Source organism: Hesperophylax consimilis, chromosome 15 (assembly GCF_061612785.1).
Source record: "Hesperophylax consimilis isolate HC1 chromosome 15, BYU_Hcon_1.0, whole genome shotgun sequence".
Lineage (NCBI taxonomy): Eukaryota > Metazoa > Arthropoda > Insecta > Trichoptera > Limnephilidae > Hesperophylax > Hesperophylax consimilis.
In genome coordinates this window covers 34,584,485-34,604,102 of record NC_142850.1, presented here as the reverse complement: position 1 = coordinate 34,604,102, position 19,618 = coordinate 34,584,485, and the positions used below count along the sequence as shown (strand labels likewise).

Genomic DNA, 19,618 nt, shown 5'->3' with positions numbered 1-19,618 from the left:
AAATAAAAAATAATAATAATATATATATTATTTGTCATTCCAAGGTATCCACAAAGATGGGAGCTGCAGCTCCTGGGTCTGGTGTTTATCATCTGAGCTGGGTGAAGAACAATTATCAGCAAAATCTGGCGAGGGTGTAAAAGAGTATATAAATCATGGTCAAGGAAGTCAGGAGCAAGTACACCAGGTTATGATTGATTTTACTCTAGTCAGCGACTCTCAAAGCTGGCCATCTCTCAACCCATGACTTAACATACTTCCTCAGACATTCGAAATTTGTCTTGTTCGAAACGAGATCGGCGTTCCAAACCGGTCTCGTGATTACATCTAGGCCTCTCAGTAATTCATCCCTCGCATCCGTCATTATCTCGCAGTGCCACAGAATGTGCTCGGCGGTTTGGTCCGTATTGCCACAGGCGCAGTTGGGATGGGGTGACAGGGAGAGTCTGTGAAGTCTCCCCCTGAATTCCCCATGTCCGGACAACAGTTGAACCATATAGTGGTCTGGTTTGATGAAAGCCCCTTCCATTCTGAGTTTAATTGATGGGAAGAAGGAGAAGGTCCATCTTCCCATATTCGACCTATCCCACCGAGATTGCCACTCTTTGAGTGACAGCTCTCGCATTTGTTTAAGTCGACTGGGTAGGGTCCCGGCACCGCCTGGTGTAATAATTACACCGAGGTGGTTGGCCGGGAGGCCCCTAGTCAGCTTTTTCTTTGTAAGCACTTCCCTAATCTCTAGATCGATTGGCAGGACACCTGCCAACACTGGAAGTGCGTCCGAAGCGACTGTTCTATAGGCTCCAGAAAGTGCCAACAAGGGAGTTCGCTGGCCCCTCTTGAGAGCCAAGAGTATAAGGGCATTATCCAGACGATGTTCCCAGACGCAGGCGGCATAAGTGACTTGCGCCACAAAAACCCCCCTGTATAGGAGACGGATCGCTGGTGTCCTCAATCCCCATTCCGTAGTGGAGATTCTCCTCAGCTTCAGAAAAAGGGCCTGGGCCTCAGTGGAGACTTTCTTAACGTGGGCTAAGAAGGAGGACGATCGATCTAGAGTAACTCCAAGATATTTTACTGTCTCTACGAACTTGATTTTGGAGTCTCCCATTTTGATGATTGGGTTTCTCTCTCTGCTGAGAAAACCTTTCATCAGGAGACCCATGGTTTTTTGGGGAGCGAAGTTCAGTCTATTTCTCTCTCCCCATTGGAGGATCATGTTTAAACCTTCACCTGCCTTTCGTTCAAGCTCTCTCCTACTGTTCCCCGCAACCAAGAAAAACTTGTCATCAGCGTAGTCGACCATGATGCATCCCGCAGGCAAGGGTAACCTGGAGGAGTCATCAAACTTTATGTTCCAGAATTCAGGGGCCAGAACTGATCCCTGTGGGCAACCCATGTCCACCTCACGTTCGATGACAAAGTCCCCAAAGGTGAGGATTATGGTTCTATTATTGAAAAAGTCTGAGCAAATTTTAAAAAGCCACGGAGGGCAGCTTCTACTTTTGAGTTTGTTGAGCATCATCGGCCACCACGCATGATCGAAGGCACCTGTGATATCAAGAAAGATCCCCACGACATACTTCTCAGGTCGAACCTTCACCCATTCAAGCGCATGCATAAGGGCATGCTCTGTAGATTTACCGGGAACAAAACCGAACTGACACGGGGTGGGAGGGGTGAGTGTTCGGCGCAGGCGTTCTCTGATTATTTTTTCCAGTACCTTACCCATTATAGGCAGCAGTGTTATCGGACGGTAAGCCTTGACATCAGAGCGTGGTTTGTCAGATCCCTTTGGTATAATCTTGAGCATACCCCTCTTCCATACCGAAGGGAAAATTCCTCTTCGCAAACACGTCTCCATGACCTGCAGGAACTCCTCCTGGGCATAGAGCCATACTTTCTTCACGATTATACCGTTGATTCTGTCATGCCCAGGTGCCTTCTTAGGACCCAAACCCTTAATTATAGTATCCATCTCTTCTCTAGTTATTCGCATCTTATCCTCCTGGGAGAGGGTTCTCGGTGGAATCCTTGACAGATTTCTTATCTGTTTATGGTGGTCGCTTTCCCCAATTACTGAGTCTAATGGGACTAACTTTCCCAGAAGTGTATTGAGAGTGGTTTCCACGTCCACTGTCTCAACGTCCCTACCCTCAAAATTTGAAATTACACTCGAAAGATACCGTTCAGAGCCTTTTCCGGATTTTTCAACGGCGCTGTGGATTTCCCACGGGTTGGCGTTCCCTATATCTTTAACCCAATTATGCCAATTAGCTCGTTTTGCTGAGAGGACTGCTAACTTGAAGGTTCTACGTGCAGCCCTGAGGCGCTCCATGCGAGCAGCGATCTCCTCCTCCGTAAAGCTGCCTCGTTTGGTAGCGCCCAAGGCCCTGTAGGCCTTCTTGTAGGCTCTCTTCAGCAGAGTTAGCCCAGGCGACCACCAAGGATTCCTTGTAGACCTCCTTGGGTTTGCTCTTCCCAAAGAGGACTCGGCAGCTGACACTACGGCTGCATTGAAAAAGTTCCCCAAGTTTTCCGGATCTCTTGCTGCTACGTCATAGAATCCCCTTAAAGTGTCGCGTAGCGCCTCCCCAAATTTATCCCAATTCGCCATTGTGGTTTTGAAATTCCAGGAGGATCTCGGAGTTCCGGTCTTTTTGACACCCACAGTAAATGTAATGAGCCTATGATCGGAGGCTATTGCGCATTCATGTACCTTCCAATGCGATATCTTGGCCGCAACAGATCCAGAGCAAAGAGTTAGATCTATGTTGCTCTCCCCGAGGGTATTCGAAAAAGTGTATAGTGAGTTAGGCTCATTTAATACAATAAGACCTTGCGCCGCAATTAGATCTTCTACGGCGTCTGATCGTTCCGTCCTATAGCTTACAGCATGATCGAACCATATCGGGGAGCGAGCGTTAAAGTCTCCTCCTATAACTATGTTACGACCTTTAAGCGCGTGAAGAGCGCGCGTCAGGCTCAAGATATGCGGTTCAACCGGGTTCCCATACTTAAAGTATACTGAGATCAAGAAGATCTCAGTTTCGCCAAATCTAATAGATACGCAGGTCTGGTACTCGTTCGACAGTCCCACCAGAAGGAGGGGGCTGATCACAGAAGAGTTAACCAGGATACCCGCCCCTGGAGAGGTGCCTACTTCGAGCACCAGACCTGGTGGATTTATCGGTGTCTTACCAAACCAGGTGTATTGCTCCTGAATAAGCAAAATGTCGATTTTTAGGTCAGACATTGTCTGCAGTGACTCCAGTGTGGCGGCTCTGGACCTCTGCAGGTTGATCTGACCTATTTGGAGAAGGGGGTTACAGGCCATAGTCCGTCATTTTTACTTGAGTCTCCACTGCAGCCCGTAGGGCTGGGCAGGATCTGTCACCAGTGGGATGATTTGCCGGCTTTTTGAATTTGGTACATGTTGCACAGGTACCGGGTGCTGTTTTCTTGGGGCAATTCTCAAAGTCGTGTCCAGGTTGGGCACAGTGACGGCAAGTGATAGATTCCTGGGAACAGGATTTACTAATGTGCCCATATAAGTGGCATTTGTAGCAACGCGTGGCTCCTAGGTAGTCCCGGACACGACAAGCATTCCACCCCAAGAAGCAGTATCCACTGTCAATAAGGGCCTTCCGTACCTCGGGATGGCAAGTTACCACCATATTCATGGTGCCTGTATCCTTTTTTCCAAATAATGAAACTCTGCGCATTGTGCGCACGTGGTCATCCTGTGAAACGGTGGCTTTGCCGTCTATGTTATTAATAAAGATTTCTTTAAAAAGAGCCGGGTCAGCAGACGGTTCACCTCTCGGGACATCGTAGATTACTATTTTGGGAAGGCGGCCCTGAGGAGCAACAATTTTTATACCCTTCTCTGCAAGTTTCTCCTCGACCTTTTTAATGTTTATTATCCCTTCTGGAGAAGTGGTTTGAACCGCTACCCCGGCTCCTTTGATCTTACGGGTGCGTACTACTTGGAAACCATCCTTGCGTGGGTCAAGGATGGTAGTCAAATTCTTTTGAAGTTCCTCGGATGTTTTACCCTCTGGTGTTGTGTGGTAGAACAGTACTGTTGGCTGCCTTGGAGGGACCGGTCTTTCCATTCCGTCGACTGTGATAGTTTTGGAGGGGGGCACACTGGAAGCTGCACCAGCATAAGATCTCTTTGGGGGGGGTAGAGGGATGAAGGAAGGGGTATGTGAGGTGGCAGTCACTGTCTCAGTCAGTAGTTTGTCAAGTTTCTCCAAGATAGTTTTGTTATTTTTATCAATAACATTTTCAAACGCTTTTGCTCTGGAGACTGCTCGAGTGTGCTCTAGCATGATTTTGTCGAGATTCTTTTTGATTTCATCAATGGAGGCGCTGATGACGGTCCTGTCGACTTTATTGACTTTATTTTTACCCTCTGAGATAATTTTTAAAATATTATCAAGGTGTGACGAAATAAGTTCATTGTTGTCGGAATTTATATCCTCCAACTCTTCCGTAGCAAGGTTGTCACTATTTATCGACTCATCAGCTCTGGCGCGCTTCCTATTCGTCTGATTCGGAGATTTACACTTGGGTGAAAGAAAGAAAGTAAAGTAAAGAAAGCGCAGCTGTATATTTCACCCCATATGTGTGTTTTGGGCCTACCCAAAAAATTGCTGCAAAAGGTAAATTACTAGACACATACAGGCAGCGCCGAAAAGAATTTGCCAAATCAGGACACAAACATCTTTTACTATATTTAAAAAAAAATTATAATAAAAAATGATAATATAAATGTGTGTATGATCAAACGTGTTTTCTTTTTTGAGGCTTTGCTGGTAGCTGGAAACAATATTTTGAGAGACGATTCTTAACAAAATAACTTTTATATGAATGAGGTTTTTAATAAGTACTTTCTAGTCTTACAAAACATAATATTTATTTATTTAGGTTTCATCTCTCAAAAGGGTTGTAATAAACTACCTGCAACTCAAAGTATTTAACCCATGATTCTGAATTATGGGTATAATCCTTCGAGTTGATGGTGGTTACATTTACACCCTGTATTGTTTTCAGCTAAACTGCAAAGCTGCACTTCCTATTTAATTTAGATAATCTAACCAAAAAGCTAAGCTACAGTACCTAAAGCTAGCTAGCAGTAGAGAGCTAAAACACCTATATCGGTAGGGCTATTCCAACCGAAGTTTAGTTAATCAACCTAACCATTTTGTAATATTAACTAAATAATAAGGTTACTACATCTAAACAGTTAAGTTTTTCTAACCGAACACTACAAAATGGTTTAGGTATATAATTTTTAGTTTAGGTAACACAACTAAACACAAAGCTGTCTCAGCCGATTAGTTTAGCTAGAATACCTGAATCGTTAAGCTGTCATAAATACAGTTTAGGTAACACAACTAAACACAAAGCTGTCTCAACCGATTAGTTTAGCTAGAATATCTGAATCGTTTAGCTGTCATAAATACAGTTTAGGTAACACAACTAAACAAAAAGCTGTCTCAACCGATTAGTTTAGCTAGAATATCTGAATCGTTAAGCTGTCATAAAGACAGTTTAGGTAACACAACTAAACACAGAAAGCTGTCTCAACCGATTAGTTTAGCTAGAATATCTGAATCGTTAAGCTGTCATAAATAAACTGCTGTTTAGCAAACAGTAGCTAAAAGTTCGGCAGTCACCACAGCAACTAAACTGTTTAGTAGATAATTACTGAAAATTTGGTAAATCGTACCTAAACATTTCTTTCAGTGTACTCCCACTTCCTACTCTCTCCTCCTACTCCCTCTCCCTACTCCCTCTCCCTACTCCCTCTACCTACTCCCTCTCCCTACTCCCTCTCCCTACTCCCTCCCCCTACTCCCTCTCCCTACTCCCTCTCCCTACTCCCTCTCCATACTCCATCTCCCTACTCCCTACTCCCTCTACCTACTCCCTCTCCCAACTCCCTCCCCCTACTCCCTCTCCCTACTCCCTCTCCCTACTCCCTCTCCATACTCCCTCTCCCTACTCCCTCTCCCTCCTCCCTATGGTTGTCAATGACAGATGTCAAGTATTATTCTGCTTCTTTTAAAATATTGAAATTTAGTGCTAACAGTTTATTTTATGAGTGCAAAGTGCTTGTAACAGTGGCATCACAATTTTCTAGTAATGTTGATGAAAATGCTGTACCAATATGTGGTTTGGTCGTTTAAAAACTTAATGCTTTCGAAAAAGGCATAAAAATGCAATATTGTATTTGTATGCCTTTCTTGAAAGAATCGAGTTTTTTTACAGATAAAAACTTTTTATTCATATTCATATTGCGTACGTACGGGCCCGAACAAATAATTGATCTTAATATTGTAAAGTTACTTATTATAATAAAATAAATTAATTAACGCCATCTATGAACACGTAGAATATAACGAACGTTGCGAGTAAATATAAATAGCACATGGTTTCAACTTAATTACTACAAGAAATAACTGTTTATGTTTTGGGAGATGGTAAAAGATGCATTTGACGGCCTGCGTGGTCTCAATTGGCTCATTATAGTATATCCCCACCATTCAGAATTGAAACGTTGCTTGAAATCGCTTTAGCCGTGTTTGGTGACCAGATTTGAATAGCCAGGTTATTCACCCACCTTCTTCTACCCATCTCCTTCCCCTTCTCACTACTTCAGCCTCACAACATACTCCGATTGGGGTTGCCATAGTCTCACTAGCTCCAGACGTGTGGGAGTAATTGGTACTCGTGTGCGGTAACACAAAAAACCGTTGTTTCTTAATCGAAGTTAACTTTGAAGGTTAGGAAATACGCTTAATTATTAAAATAACTAAAACTACCACATTAAAAACATATTTTGTGCGTGTATACTTAAACCCCCGACTTAAATAGTTGTCTCCATTAGATATTTTAGTTGAAATAAAGAGCCTTTGTATGCAGCGGAATAAGACAAGTTTACCAACACTTTTTATATGTGCATTCAAAATCTCGTCAAATCAGAAATCACAACAGGCGAGAAAACTAACAAACTGGCGAACTTTTTGTCAGTTTGTTGGTGGTATTCCGTATTTACCATTCCAACCCACTTATTCATAACTTACTTGTTTATTTATTTATTCACGCCTTAAAGGCTTTTTACATGTATACGTTGTTATAATTAAGTTGTTCATGAGTACAATAACATGTATATACCTGGTACTTAACATAATAAACTAATGATTAACGATATAATCAAGTACAATCATTGATGTAATGACATTAGTCAAAGAGTACAATTTGTGTCGTACAGTGACAAAGTTGTTCAATAACAAAGAAGTTCTATTATAGATGTATAATAACAAGAGTACAAAATAAGATAAGCTCTTTTATCGCCATGTAAATTTAACCATGTTCTGTAAAACACCCAACCTGGCATAATAAAAGTTTGCCAAATACAAACACGCTTACAACAAACTGTTCATGTTTATTTTGATTAATATCAAAAAAGTTACTACACATTGATTGCTCCGCAACTACTTTCATGGTACCTACCTTAAGTACTTATTTTGTACTCTTGTTATTATAAACGCTGAAAGGTGCACATGAAGAAGTGTGTAATGTAACTTATAATGATGTATTGAAAGTTGTACAATTGAGTTTGATAAGTGTATTATAGTAAGTTTGTGCTTTGTTGATCTCGAAGGAACAAAATATATACGTGCCCCTGAAGCCAGTGACATTATGTCAAAATAGTGAGGCCAACTAGATTACAATATATACATTTAAAATACATACTTTATACCTTAGTTTCTGTACATTGATTAATACAATGTGTTCTGTAAATGTGTTCTTTACTTGTGAATGCATTCACATTAGGTTTGGCAGTAAAATCTAAAAATACCCACTAAAAATGTTTGAATAACGAGATGATTATGTAATTTATCATTGATGTAAGTACCTACCTACTGCATCATGTTATGACCGGTGTGACATTGACCTTCAAAAGTCCTTGTCGTTGTTATTTAATATTATGTAAAATCGTTATGATCTCTGATAAAATAAAAGACAATCAAGTTTTCGCAAAACAAAAATAAATAAACGAAATATGAAACGTTTGCTATGTTTTATGCTAGCGTCGCCTTTGCTTTGGAATGATATATTTAAAAAAATATATTTCCAGTAAGTTCAGTTCCAGGGTTGGAAGAAATTTCGGTAAATATACAGAAAATAGGGAAAAACATTTTATTTTACAAAACACTTTGTATCAGTTAGATAATTATGAGAAATGCGTATTTCAGTTTCCGGTTATGGAAAATAATGCATTTTAATAAACATTCCACGTGTAGATAACACTTATTGACAGCTTATTAAGAGATGTGTGAAATACATCCTAGTATAATTAAAAATAATAATAATTTCGGTATTGTCTTTGTGTAACTCAGGTTCAGTAACCTCAGAAGTTAAGATTTGCTTTGATTTTAAAAATTGGGACTGACTATGTGAACTATTCAGAGAAGCTATAAAGAATGTACCAAAATTATGCTTTTGATAAATAATTTAGTATTTGAAATGTGTATTTCTTTTGTTAAAATTTTTGACATATATTATAATTTTTTCAAGTTTACCAACATTCTAAAGGAAAATTTCTGATCGTCTTTTGAAAGGCATGATCGTAATGTAATATTTTTTTATAAATACTTTCAGCTTCACAAATTCTACGATTGTAATATCCCGTGATGATTTTTCACGGCTCTGCGCTTGTATCTAGCTTACATATACTATTGTTTAGTGTACTCTGTATACATTTGTAAAATCCGTCACTCTCCTGAAAATATCGCTAGAATCGAATGCTCCAAATTATTATGATCTGAAATACTTAGGTAGATCCTAATTCCTTTTTTATAATGTCGCATTGTATTCAGTCATGCACAGACGACCTCCCGCAGAGTGTTAAATCCTTGGACCTACTAGAGGTCGCAGGTTAAAACTCGGCGAAGCAGAAAAAACAATGTAATTATCTATCAAGTACTTACCGCAAGCTGATGTTTCACACGCAAGTTCATTAAAATATCAATGAAGATGAAGGTGCTTATTGTATTAACTAGCTGACGTGTACCCGGGGTTGCTGGGGGTTATCCTTAAGAGATAGACAATTTTATGTAGGCCTTTTTAAGATATACAATAAGGAAGTTGAGTCAATTTTTTTTTTATCAATGTTCGCATTCAAACTTAAATACTGGTATTTTTTTAATTTTTTTATTTTATTTTCATAATTAAATTAATTCTCAAAGTTTAAATTTTACTAAGCCCGCCAAAACGAGCGGAATCCGAGCGGTAAGAGGCGGGGTGTGGGTGTGACGTCATTCGAACTGTGAAAACCACGTCGCTTAAGCATTTTGTATGGAAAATTTTTTAATTCTTCGATAAGGAATTCCAGTAATTTTTTTACCAATGTTAACCGTCTATTAGAATTGATGTTATTAAAAAAAAGAAAATTGATTAAGATTTCATAGTTAAATTAATATTTTAAGTTAGAATATTTGCTTTTCCCGCCCGGTACGGTACTTGTACGGTATTGCCGTCGCTATTTGTTGACGTGCCCCGCGCGAATTCAGGACCACCGCGCAGAAAAATAAAGACCAAAAGTAAAATAACGGTTTACAGCCCAGTTCACTGTGAGACTTTTCTGGGCGGCCGGCGGCCTGGAGTGTATCACATGTTATGTGACATGTATAATAATAAAAACTTCTAAGTTATGCAATAAACAAAATATTATTATAAAGCACTATACGAATATGTATCTTTAGAAATCCATTTCATATAATAATAACAATAAATACGTACATATATTTGACAAACCCAAATAAACGTTTGGCCTATACACCTCTCTCATCTAAACCGACCATCTCTCATGTAATAGAAAGAGATGCACCATAGGTGATCCGTTGTACGTACAAGTCACGACACATGTGACGTCAGAATTCTTTCGACCAATCGTGGAGCGTATACAGTCTATTGCTATTGAATGCTTTTTCAAGAACGTTTAACTAATTCTAAGAATAATAATATAGAAATATATTTATATATTTAGAATCGATATTTTTTTATCTACATGAACATATTTTTTATAAGTCAAAATATTTTTCACTCAACTTCCTTATTCCGTACTACATTATTTTGATGTATCACATAAGGTTTAGCCAGCGTTAGCAATGTAGTGTCAGAAAATATATTTTTACGACTTGATTATAAAACATCGACTTTTCTCTACTTTTTATAAATATAAAATATAATATACATGTATCATATATGTAAACCTTCCGGAAGAAATTCACTAAATGGTTGAGATAACCCTATCAAAATCCGTTGCGTAGTTTAGAAGAACTAAGCGCACAAATAGACACACGCTGATAGCGACTTTATTTTATACTATTTAGAGATTGTATGACAATAAAAACTATTTCACAAATCTATGCTATTCGATTACTTACCATTTCTAACGCAACCCAAATTTGTCATCCTGAAAAATGTTTATGACTATCGTAGGATGATCACTCAATGATTTTTAATTACTTAATTTTTCAAATCGAGCCTCCGCCGCACAGTGGGCTGAAAATCGCCTTTCATAGACATAGAGACTTGAATTTTCAAGGGTATTTTTTTGGCTAAAAATGGATTCTGCTGATCATTACTATGCTATAAAATTTCATATGAAGCAATTGCGTGTACAAATGAAGGAGTTATCATTTTTTTAAGAAAAAATTGTATGGCACTGACATTAAAAATGAGGCTATCTCTGGAATCATAAGGTTGGCCATTCTATCCTTACACACAGATATACTACTATTTATTTGTATTTTTTTGACATTTCATTTGACAAACATTAAAATGAATCATCAACATTAAAAAGTGTTTTCTTCAACTTTGAAGATTTAAAAAAAAAATCGCAATTGCGCCACAATACGAAGTATCTCAAAAAATTACAAATAAATAGTAGTATATCTGTGTGTAAGGATAGAATGGCCAACCTTGTGATTCCAGAGATAGCCTCATTTTTAATGTCAGTGCCATACAAATTCTTAAAAAAATGATAACTCCTTCATTTGTACACGCATATCAGCAGAATCTATTTTTAGCCAAAAAATTACCCTTGAAAATTCAAGTCTCTATGTCTATGAAAGGCGATTTTCAGCCCACTGTGCGCCGGTTCAATGATTCACTCATTTTTGGTTTAGGGTTGACCGCCAACTGTAAACTATTTCACAATTATCTTCTTACGTCTAATCCTTCATTATTTTACTGTCTATTTACTGCAATTACTTGCCTTTATGTTGTTTGCAGTTTCTAATAGTGTTTGTTTCTGTGTTTTCAGAATAAGAGGAATGTTTAGCGGGAAGTGCCACAGCAAGGCCCGTCTGGAAGGACAGACGGCCGTCATCACGGGGTGCAACACGGGCATCGGCAAGGAGACCGTGTTGGATATCTACAGGAGAGGTGAGCTACCTAACTAACAACCTAGCTAAAAGGCCTTTCAACGATCTGTTGCGGACCTGTAAAAATAATAGTCTTCTTCATGATGACTCATCGCTACTATGAACATTGGGGTTTCTTGACTTGATGTTTGGTTTGTATTGTCGGCACCCTCACAACATTTATTTATTACAAGTATTTTTATTTGGCGTATAGGTACCTATATTCTTTGACGCGGGTGAAGAAATAGATTCGCCCTGGCTTGTACCAGGCGTCAATGATATCTATATGTATATTCAAAACAGCAATAATTAACCTTGAAATAATGATCAAATGACGCCCGGCTGCTCATGATTGCTCACTTGAATTTGCACGTGCACTCTTCCACTCACAACCTGTTAAACAAGGATTATTATCAAGCAAAGTATGCCTAGTGATAATTCAATTCAACTTCCGCTCTACCACGCAATAGTAATACCATTACGTGGTAGAGCGGAACCGGTTTAATTCCAGCGGATTACGTATTTTAAATAGTAATTAAATGTGTTCACGGTCAGTGCTGTCGTGCAAAGTCTTCAGTTAAACCCAAGTAGCCTTGCAATTGCACAGAATTGCACATATAATATTTTATATTCTACAGGTTAAAAAAACTCTGTGTTGTATTTGACCGCTGTTTCTCGAAGTGGAAGATGTCGCCCCCCTAAAGTCGTCGATGGGGTTCAGGGGGTGGTAATTGTCTCAAGGACAAAGACGTATCATTGATGGGTAGAAAGAATCCCGGTGGCGAGAGCAATAAGTAGAAAAAAAGATTTAATAAAATCTTTTAACCCCTCAAGCTAATTTGTTCGGTTTTACGAACACACAGCTGTTACCCGTAGAGTCGATTTGTTCGCTTTTGGGAACAGCTCATATGATCGTTGTGTCTCCCTTACTAACATAGTGATAAATATAATCTAAACGGTGTTAGAAAACACTACACTATACATTCAAATCTAGAAGTTAACTATAGAAGAATTAAAATCTACACTCTATGAATCCAAAGGTTCCGACCGCAATTCGAGAAAAAACTTTGTGGTTTTTTTTTAAAATTATTTTCATGTGAAACCACAAAAAAATGAGGTGACAATAATCTTTATAATAGATTTGTCTAAAACAAAATGTGTATTTTTTTTCGTTATCCGTAATTTCAGTTCAACTTTTTATGTTTTGATGAATTTTCTAGCACCACAAGGAAAGGGTTAAGTCATGTACTGTCACGTAAAACATATCTACGAACCGTACATTTAACGTATTTTGAAATTTTGTAAATCAATTAAGACAATATTAACCACAATAAAAGAAAGATGAAACGTATCCACGACCTCTGCGTTGCTTGGTAGTGCTTTGACCACTGAGCTAATTAGACCTTATTAACTTACGTAGTTTTTAACTGAGAGCTACTAATGTTATCTTCACCTTAAATCGTGCAATCGTAGACAAAGATATCAGCCAAAAATGTGATTTAAGAAAACGAACATAATATTGGTAGCTGAAGTATGATACAGTTCAAAATGACGTAAGTTTTATGGTCGAATTAGCTCAGTGGTTAGAGCACTACCCCGGCAAGGCAGAGTTCAATTCCCTGATGCGACTGATATAAAAATATTGAATGATTTTATCATTTGTATCCACAGGAGCGCATATCGTGATGGCCTGTAGGGACACTGCCAAAGCTGATGCAGCGATGAAAGACATCCAAGAAAAGTGCCAAGGAGAGGAAGGACTGGGGTCCATAGTGGTCACCAAGTTGGACCTCAACTCCCTGGCGTCCGTCAGGCAGTGCGCCAAGCACGTCCTGGAGACCGAGCCAAGGATTCAGCTGCTCATCAACAACGCGGGGGTCATGATGTGTCCGCGGGGCAAGACGGAAGACGGGTTCGAGACCCAGATCGGAACCAACCACCTCGCGCACTTCCTCTTCACAACCCTGCTTCTCCCGAGAATCATCAGCTCGAAGCCAGCGCGAATAGTCAACGTATCTTCTCGGGCTCACGAATGTAACTTTTCACCATTATTTTAATTTAACATGCCAATTTCGGTTGTCTGTAATGTGAAATATTCCTGCGTAATGAACACAAATTAGCTTTGAAATTTTCAAAATTGGAACTTATGATTGTGTGAATTCAGACAAGAGATAAAGTAGGTAGGTACTTACCTACCCATCTACAGCCAGAAAATTATTTTATTTGTATTTATAATTCTAAGTTTGAAATGATTTTTTTTTCATTAACTCCACACAGGAGGCTCTGAGGAAAATAATTTCATCTTTGGGGATGCTGTGTGGAGGGTTTTTTTAAGGAATGGAAGATAAAATAAGGAGAGAGGAAGGAAAAGTGTATGAGGCGCGGGTAAGAATCTGGGGGTCAGTGTGTTTAGGAGTGACGTACGTTTGAATTCATCTCTCCCACTGCTGTACAAGGCGATGAGTCCTTCTGGAGAGGTAAAAAGATCTCCCTCATTCAGTCTCTTCAAATCCAGACGCATCCGCCGCCAAAACCTAGACAATCCTCGCCCCGTGAACCCGGGCACCGCTGCTAATTCACCAAACGTAGCGAACCACTTGGGGTGACCTATGGCAGAGGTGTTGGTTATAAAATTAATGCACCTCGGGGCGGCGGTACTCATACCCTCCTCCCAAATTGTATAGATGATTTTTCAAGTGAACTAAACGGTGTTCATTCGAAGGGGTAAATTTTAGAGGCCTCAAACAAAAATACATAATTATATTTTAAAGAAAATTTACAATATTTTGTTTTAGAAAGGCAATGTGATTCCCAGACAAATGTTTTATAAATATTTTCAGCTTCACAAATCTTAAAATAATTTTAACATCCCATGGTTTTTCACGGGTTGGCGCTTATACTCTATAATTACGCCGATCTCCATTCTCGACGGAGTCATTCCACTCGAACAACGAGTGATTCAACCCACCCTTTGTTTGGGTGGAATGACTTTTGGCGTATGTAAGTATGTACCGTCGACCAGACTCAAGAATAAGAATGTCGACCAATGAATTTACCTGGCGAGCGGCCTGGATTGGAGTCATTCGAATTCAATACTTTTCAAACTGCATTGGCGTGCGTAGTACATACTCCGGCGTTTGAGCTCTTTACATTAGCAAAATTGACGTTTTTGGACAATAGTGTTTATCACGATTTCTTGATAAATTAGTCATTCGTTTTCATGCGTGTTTATATTTTTAATTGATGGCATTAAAACTTTCAGATGGTTCGATAAACTTCGATGATTTGCACTTTGAAAGAAGGAGCTACAATTCTGTGACCGCCTACAGCCAGAGCAAACTGGCAAATATCTTATTCACAAAGGAACTGGCGACTAGGTTAAAGGTTCGTTACTTACAATTTTTTATATACATACACCATAGATCAATGACATACACTCATATGATGTTGTATAGTTACGTAACTATATTTTAATTTGATATTTTCTGACACATAAGCTAAGTGAATCATATAAACATTTAACACACCTGCTAATTACAGCGCAATTTTGTGCTATTTCACTTCAAGTGCTTTATAATATAATAAACAATAACATACTAGAATCTGATCAAGATTGTCTTCAATTCAAACGTTCAATTTGTCTTCAAACATTAAAATGCAGATTGTATAATATATGATTTGTCTTCTAGATAATATCATTATGGGTCCTAAATAACTAGTACTTCTGTGGGCAGTAAGGTGGACCTCGCGCTCAAGCATTTTCGTATTATTATCGGAATTGGTAGAACTTAATTAAAGTTATATGACGTATATACATATATATGTATATCGGGTACACCGAGAAAATTATTCCACATCTTAGACCCGTGAAAACCTTAACCATCGGTTAGTTTTTAAGTTTTGAAAAGTTATTATTTGGCAGCATCACAATACGTTTACAACAATTAATACTATGTACGTCTTACAAAATTTTCCTATGCAAACAATAGGCAGATGTTTATACCTAATAATAATGAAATGTTTTCTCACGACCTTGTCTAACTAGTTATTTTCTCGAAACATGACATTACAAAATAAACTAACAGCATCTGCTACGTCCCACGTTTGTATTGATAATGACATACATTCTCGACGAGACTACAAGAGGGGGGCAAAGCGCGAGTGTTGACGCTAAACGCGCTCGCCTCGCCTAGCCTCGCCGTCCGAGTCAACAGAGGTGCGACAGCGAGCGCTATCATTACACAACGAAAACCAATAGTCATCCAAGCAACAACTGCGCGAAATGACCAGGAAAAATTAGCACCAGCTGAGCGAAATTAAATTGGATCGCCTGGCAACCTATAGATCTTCTACAGATCTTAGTAGAATAAAATTTCATCGAGAATTTTACGGAATTTTTAAACCTAGAATAAAATATATTTGATTGTAAAAATGTTTTAGAATTTTCACATTCCAGCTTATTAACCTGTTTTCAGTTTGGTTTTTAAATAACATGACAAGTTATTTATAGAATGATGGGAAAACGTTTCAAAATTTCTACTCGAATTAAATAAAACAATGTGTTCTTAGGTTGTTTTTTTTATAAATCAAGGTCATTTAGGAAGTATTTCAGCGAGATGTCTCACTGAAAGTGAAATGAAGTGCAGACATGTCTATTTTTATATAATTTAAAAATGAGTGTTGTTAACCCTTCCCAGGCCAATAACATCACGGGCGTGAGCGTGTACGCGCTGCACCCGGGCGTGGTGGCCACGGAGCTGGGCCGCCACCTGGACTCTGCCTTCTTCCCCGGCGCCCGCTGGTTCTTCAAGCTGCCGAAGCTGTTCATCAAGAGCCCGGCTCTGGGGGCGCAGACCTCTCTGCACTGCGCCGTGGACGAGAAAGCTGGCGAGGAAACCGGCCTGTACTACAGGTATACTGACGATTACTACTGACATGGTCCTGAGAACATGGAGGTTGGCTATCATCAAGACATCTTCACTCCGAAGACTATAGCCCGTAATAACTCGTACTAGTCACATAAGTTTCGAATCCATGAGATCCCCCTGGATTATCAGTTCTGTTGCGTAATCTTGAAGTTGACGATTCTCATAACGTGACCAAAATATTATCATGCAAATCCTAACCTAGGCCCTCCATTGTTTCAGTGACTGCGCGGTGAAGAAGCCAAGTAAAAACGCCCGCAACCCGGAGTATGCAGAGAAACTATGGGAAGAGTCCTGCAAGCTGGTAGGCCTCAACGACTGGGATCCTTTTACAGCGGAGGATAAAAAAATCGAATCATAAAATAACCACCTCCCGAGAGAAAAACAAATCTAACAAATCGTCTATCTGATCATTATTATTCATTCATTTATTGTTATTACTAATGATAAGTTACGTTTTTGTTATCACATATGTTTAAAGGTGGCGCAATAAATACATTGTTGAACTTGAGTAGGTACTTATCTCAAATGTGTGTACCTACATTCCGTCCAATAATATGTTGTTTTATAATGTACAAATATTAACGTATGTGTTACCTCGTTTGTATTTTTTACAATAAAACAAACAAACAAACAAATTAATGAATTTTAATATTTTCATAAAAATATTTAATTTATAAATATGACATAATTACGCCATAAGTACCTACTTTGTAGGCTAAATCTGGAAAAAGGTTTTTTTCATGTCTTATCTTTTTATAGTCCAGAAAAATACTTTTATACAAGTTAATAATCAAGACTAGCTTTTACCCGCGGCTTCGCTCGGATGGTATTATTAAATTACAGAACAAAGTATTTTCTCAAGGGAATGTTTTTCCGCGATGAAAAGTAGCCTATATCACTTCCCAGTCCTCCAACTATCCTTATGCAAAAAATCACATCGATCAGTCGTCCGTCACGGCGTGAAAGGACAAACAAACGAAAAGACTTTCTCTTTTATAATATTTTATATTACTTGGGATTATTATGAAGTTGGAAACAAAACAAACATATTTAACAAACTTTGAGCCCGCTCATCAATGAGACGATGATCAACTGCATATAGATTTATTTTAAATTTTACATTTAGCTGAAAATATTGACAATACCTACCTACTGCTTCCTATGGAATTTTCAAACAAAAAATATAAGACGAAGCCGGGATTAAAGTTATCATTCTTTAAAAACGTCTAATTGGTAGCGGTGGCACAACAAACATTGGAAATCACCGCACGCCATTGAAGATTAACCAAGTATAAAAAAATCGTATGCAATAATTGACCTTCGACAAAAAACAGAATGACCAAAATAAGATACAAACAGGTTGCGCGTAATTTAGAGATGATTCTTATGACCTTGAGTTTGATGTCACGCATATATATAAGTACCTATTATTTGGCTAAATAGGTATCTACTCAGTGGCGGATTAACCCTAAGGCAAAGTAGGCACGTGCCTAGGGGCGCCAGTTACAAAGGGGCGCCAGCGGGCGCCCCTAGAATTAAAAAAAATATATATATAAACTTAATTTTGTAAGTAAGTATGCACCTACTTACACAATATAAAAGATTATTTACTTCTGTAGAGATGCAGAGCTTCCAAAGCATACTCGCCTTCTTGATTATTCCTCCATGCCTCCATCGCATGATTTTTTAATAGAAGACCGCTCTCTCGTGGATTCGTTCGCGGGCGTTGCTAGATTGCAGGGCAAAGGGCGCAGCGGGGGCAGGGGCTAAGCGGCCGGCACCGGACTTCCGAACGGATGACGGGGTGACAGTCACACTCATCACTTTCAGCTTGGATGTCGCCGGTTACGCGCGCTTCTATTGATTACGTACTCGCAGCGGTATTTGTGTGAATTAATTAGGGTAAATTTTGGATAGGGCCTGACACGCTTATTACGAATAATTTTTAGAAAAAAACTTTATATTCGCCTTAATTACAATAAAAGAAAACTTTTTGCATTTCGGGCGGCGGAAAATTATGCATTTTGATTTTCAATTGCGTAAAACCAAAATTCAGGGATATACCTTAATTAGTACATTGCGTTTTAGTTCATTACCCAAATAATGAGTGAATTGAAGAACAAACCTAGTGGTGCAGCTTATAAAAGGAAGGCTAAGGAAAAAGAAGAAAAAAATCAAAATATTATAAAGCATACGAAACATATTGAGACATTTTTTTCTAAATTAAAAAGTGATGATTCAGAATTTTCTAACGCAATTCACAGTGCGTCTTCTACCGAGTCTATTCAATGTGAAATTCCTACTAGTTCTAAACAACACGATTTGTCCATGCTGCCTACTCCGTCAGCCGTAGAAGTTGTGAGGCAGTCGCAAAATAGACTGTTTATCGTGGGAAGTTTATTTGTCGTCCTTTTTTATATTAAAAAATTACATTATTTTTATTAGTCACTCAGTCAGCCACATAGCGAGTACACAATGCTGTTCATAAATAAATGCTGTTTAAGTGTAACCAAGACAACACATAAGTGACATTTGAAAAGTGCATAAAATAAAATTCGTAATTTAAACAAAAAAGGGATCCTAGGCATTTCTAGGTAGGTACTTATTAGTGAGTACTTATTCCTTTACATAAATAATTGATCATTTAAATTTTTTATGTTTTATTAATTATCCCTATTAATATTATAACTGCGAAAGTGTATATGTGTGTGTTTGTATAGGTATATGTTACTTCTTCATGCAAAAAAACTACTGAACCGATTGTGATGAAACTTGGTATGTAAAAAAAAGATAGCTGGCAGTGTTGCCAACGAGGGCGATATATCGCCATTTAGGCTACTCAGAACGAGAATCGGCGCTGAAAAAATCTAAAAGGCGACTGGTCGGGCTATTTCAGAGTCAAGTTAAAAACATAATTTTCACGTAAAAACATCAATTTTAAACAATTCTCTAGCCACCCCCCTCCCCCCCCCCATGATTTTTTTTTTTCGGGACAAATTTTATTTTCTTGAAATTCTCTAGCCACCCCCCCCCCCCTCCCACGAAATTTTTATTTTCACGTAAAACCCACCTAACTACAAATTCGGCTACTTTAGGTACTTGTTAAAATTTATAATATGTGGTCGCTAGAGGGGCGCCGATGAGGTGCTTGCCTAGGGCGCTCTCAACAGTTAATCCGCCTCTGTATCTACTTAGGTAAGCATGTATATAATTTAACCTAAAATCTAGTTCAGTGAGTTGATT

The 19,618-nt window shown here is 38.7% G+C and overlaps 1 protein-coding gene across 2 annotated transcripts in view; it reads left to right on the top strand.

Annotated features, from left to right (window-relative positions):
* Window positions 1–17,001, top strand: part of LOC149417679 (retinol dehydrogenase 13-like) — a 36,673-nt gene extending 19,672 nt beyond the window's left edge. For both annotated transcript variants that reach the window (XM_089640124.1, XM_089640125.1), the window contains 5 exons: window positions 11,348–11,469; window positions 13,119–13,481; window positions 14,710–14,831; window positions 16,145–16,359; window positions 16,595–17,001. In XM_089640124.1, coding sequence (XP_089496250.1) covers window positions 11,348–11,469; window positions 13,119–13,481; window positions 14,710–14,831; window positions 16,145–16,359; window positions 16,595–16,733 — 961 coding nt within the window. In that variant the 3' untranslated portion in view covers window positions 16,734–17,001. The remainder of the gene's footprint in view (window positions 1–11,347; window positions 11,470–13,118; window positions 13,482–14,709; window positions 14,832–16,144; window positions 16,360–16,594) is intronic.
* Window positions 17,002–19,618: the final 2,617 nt, after the last annotated feature.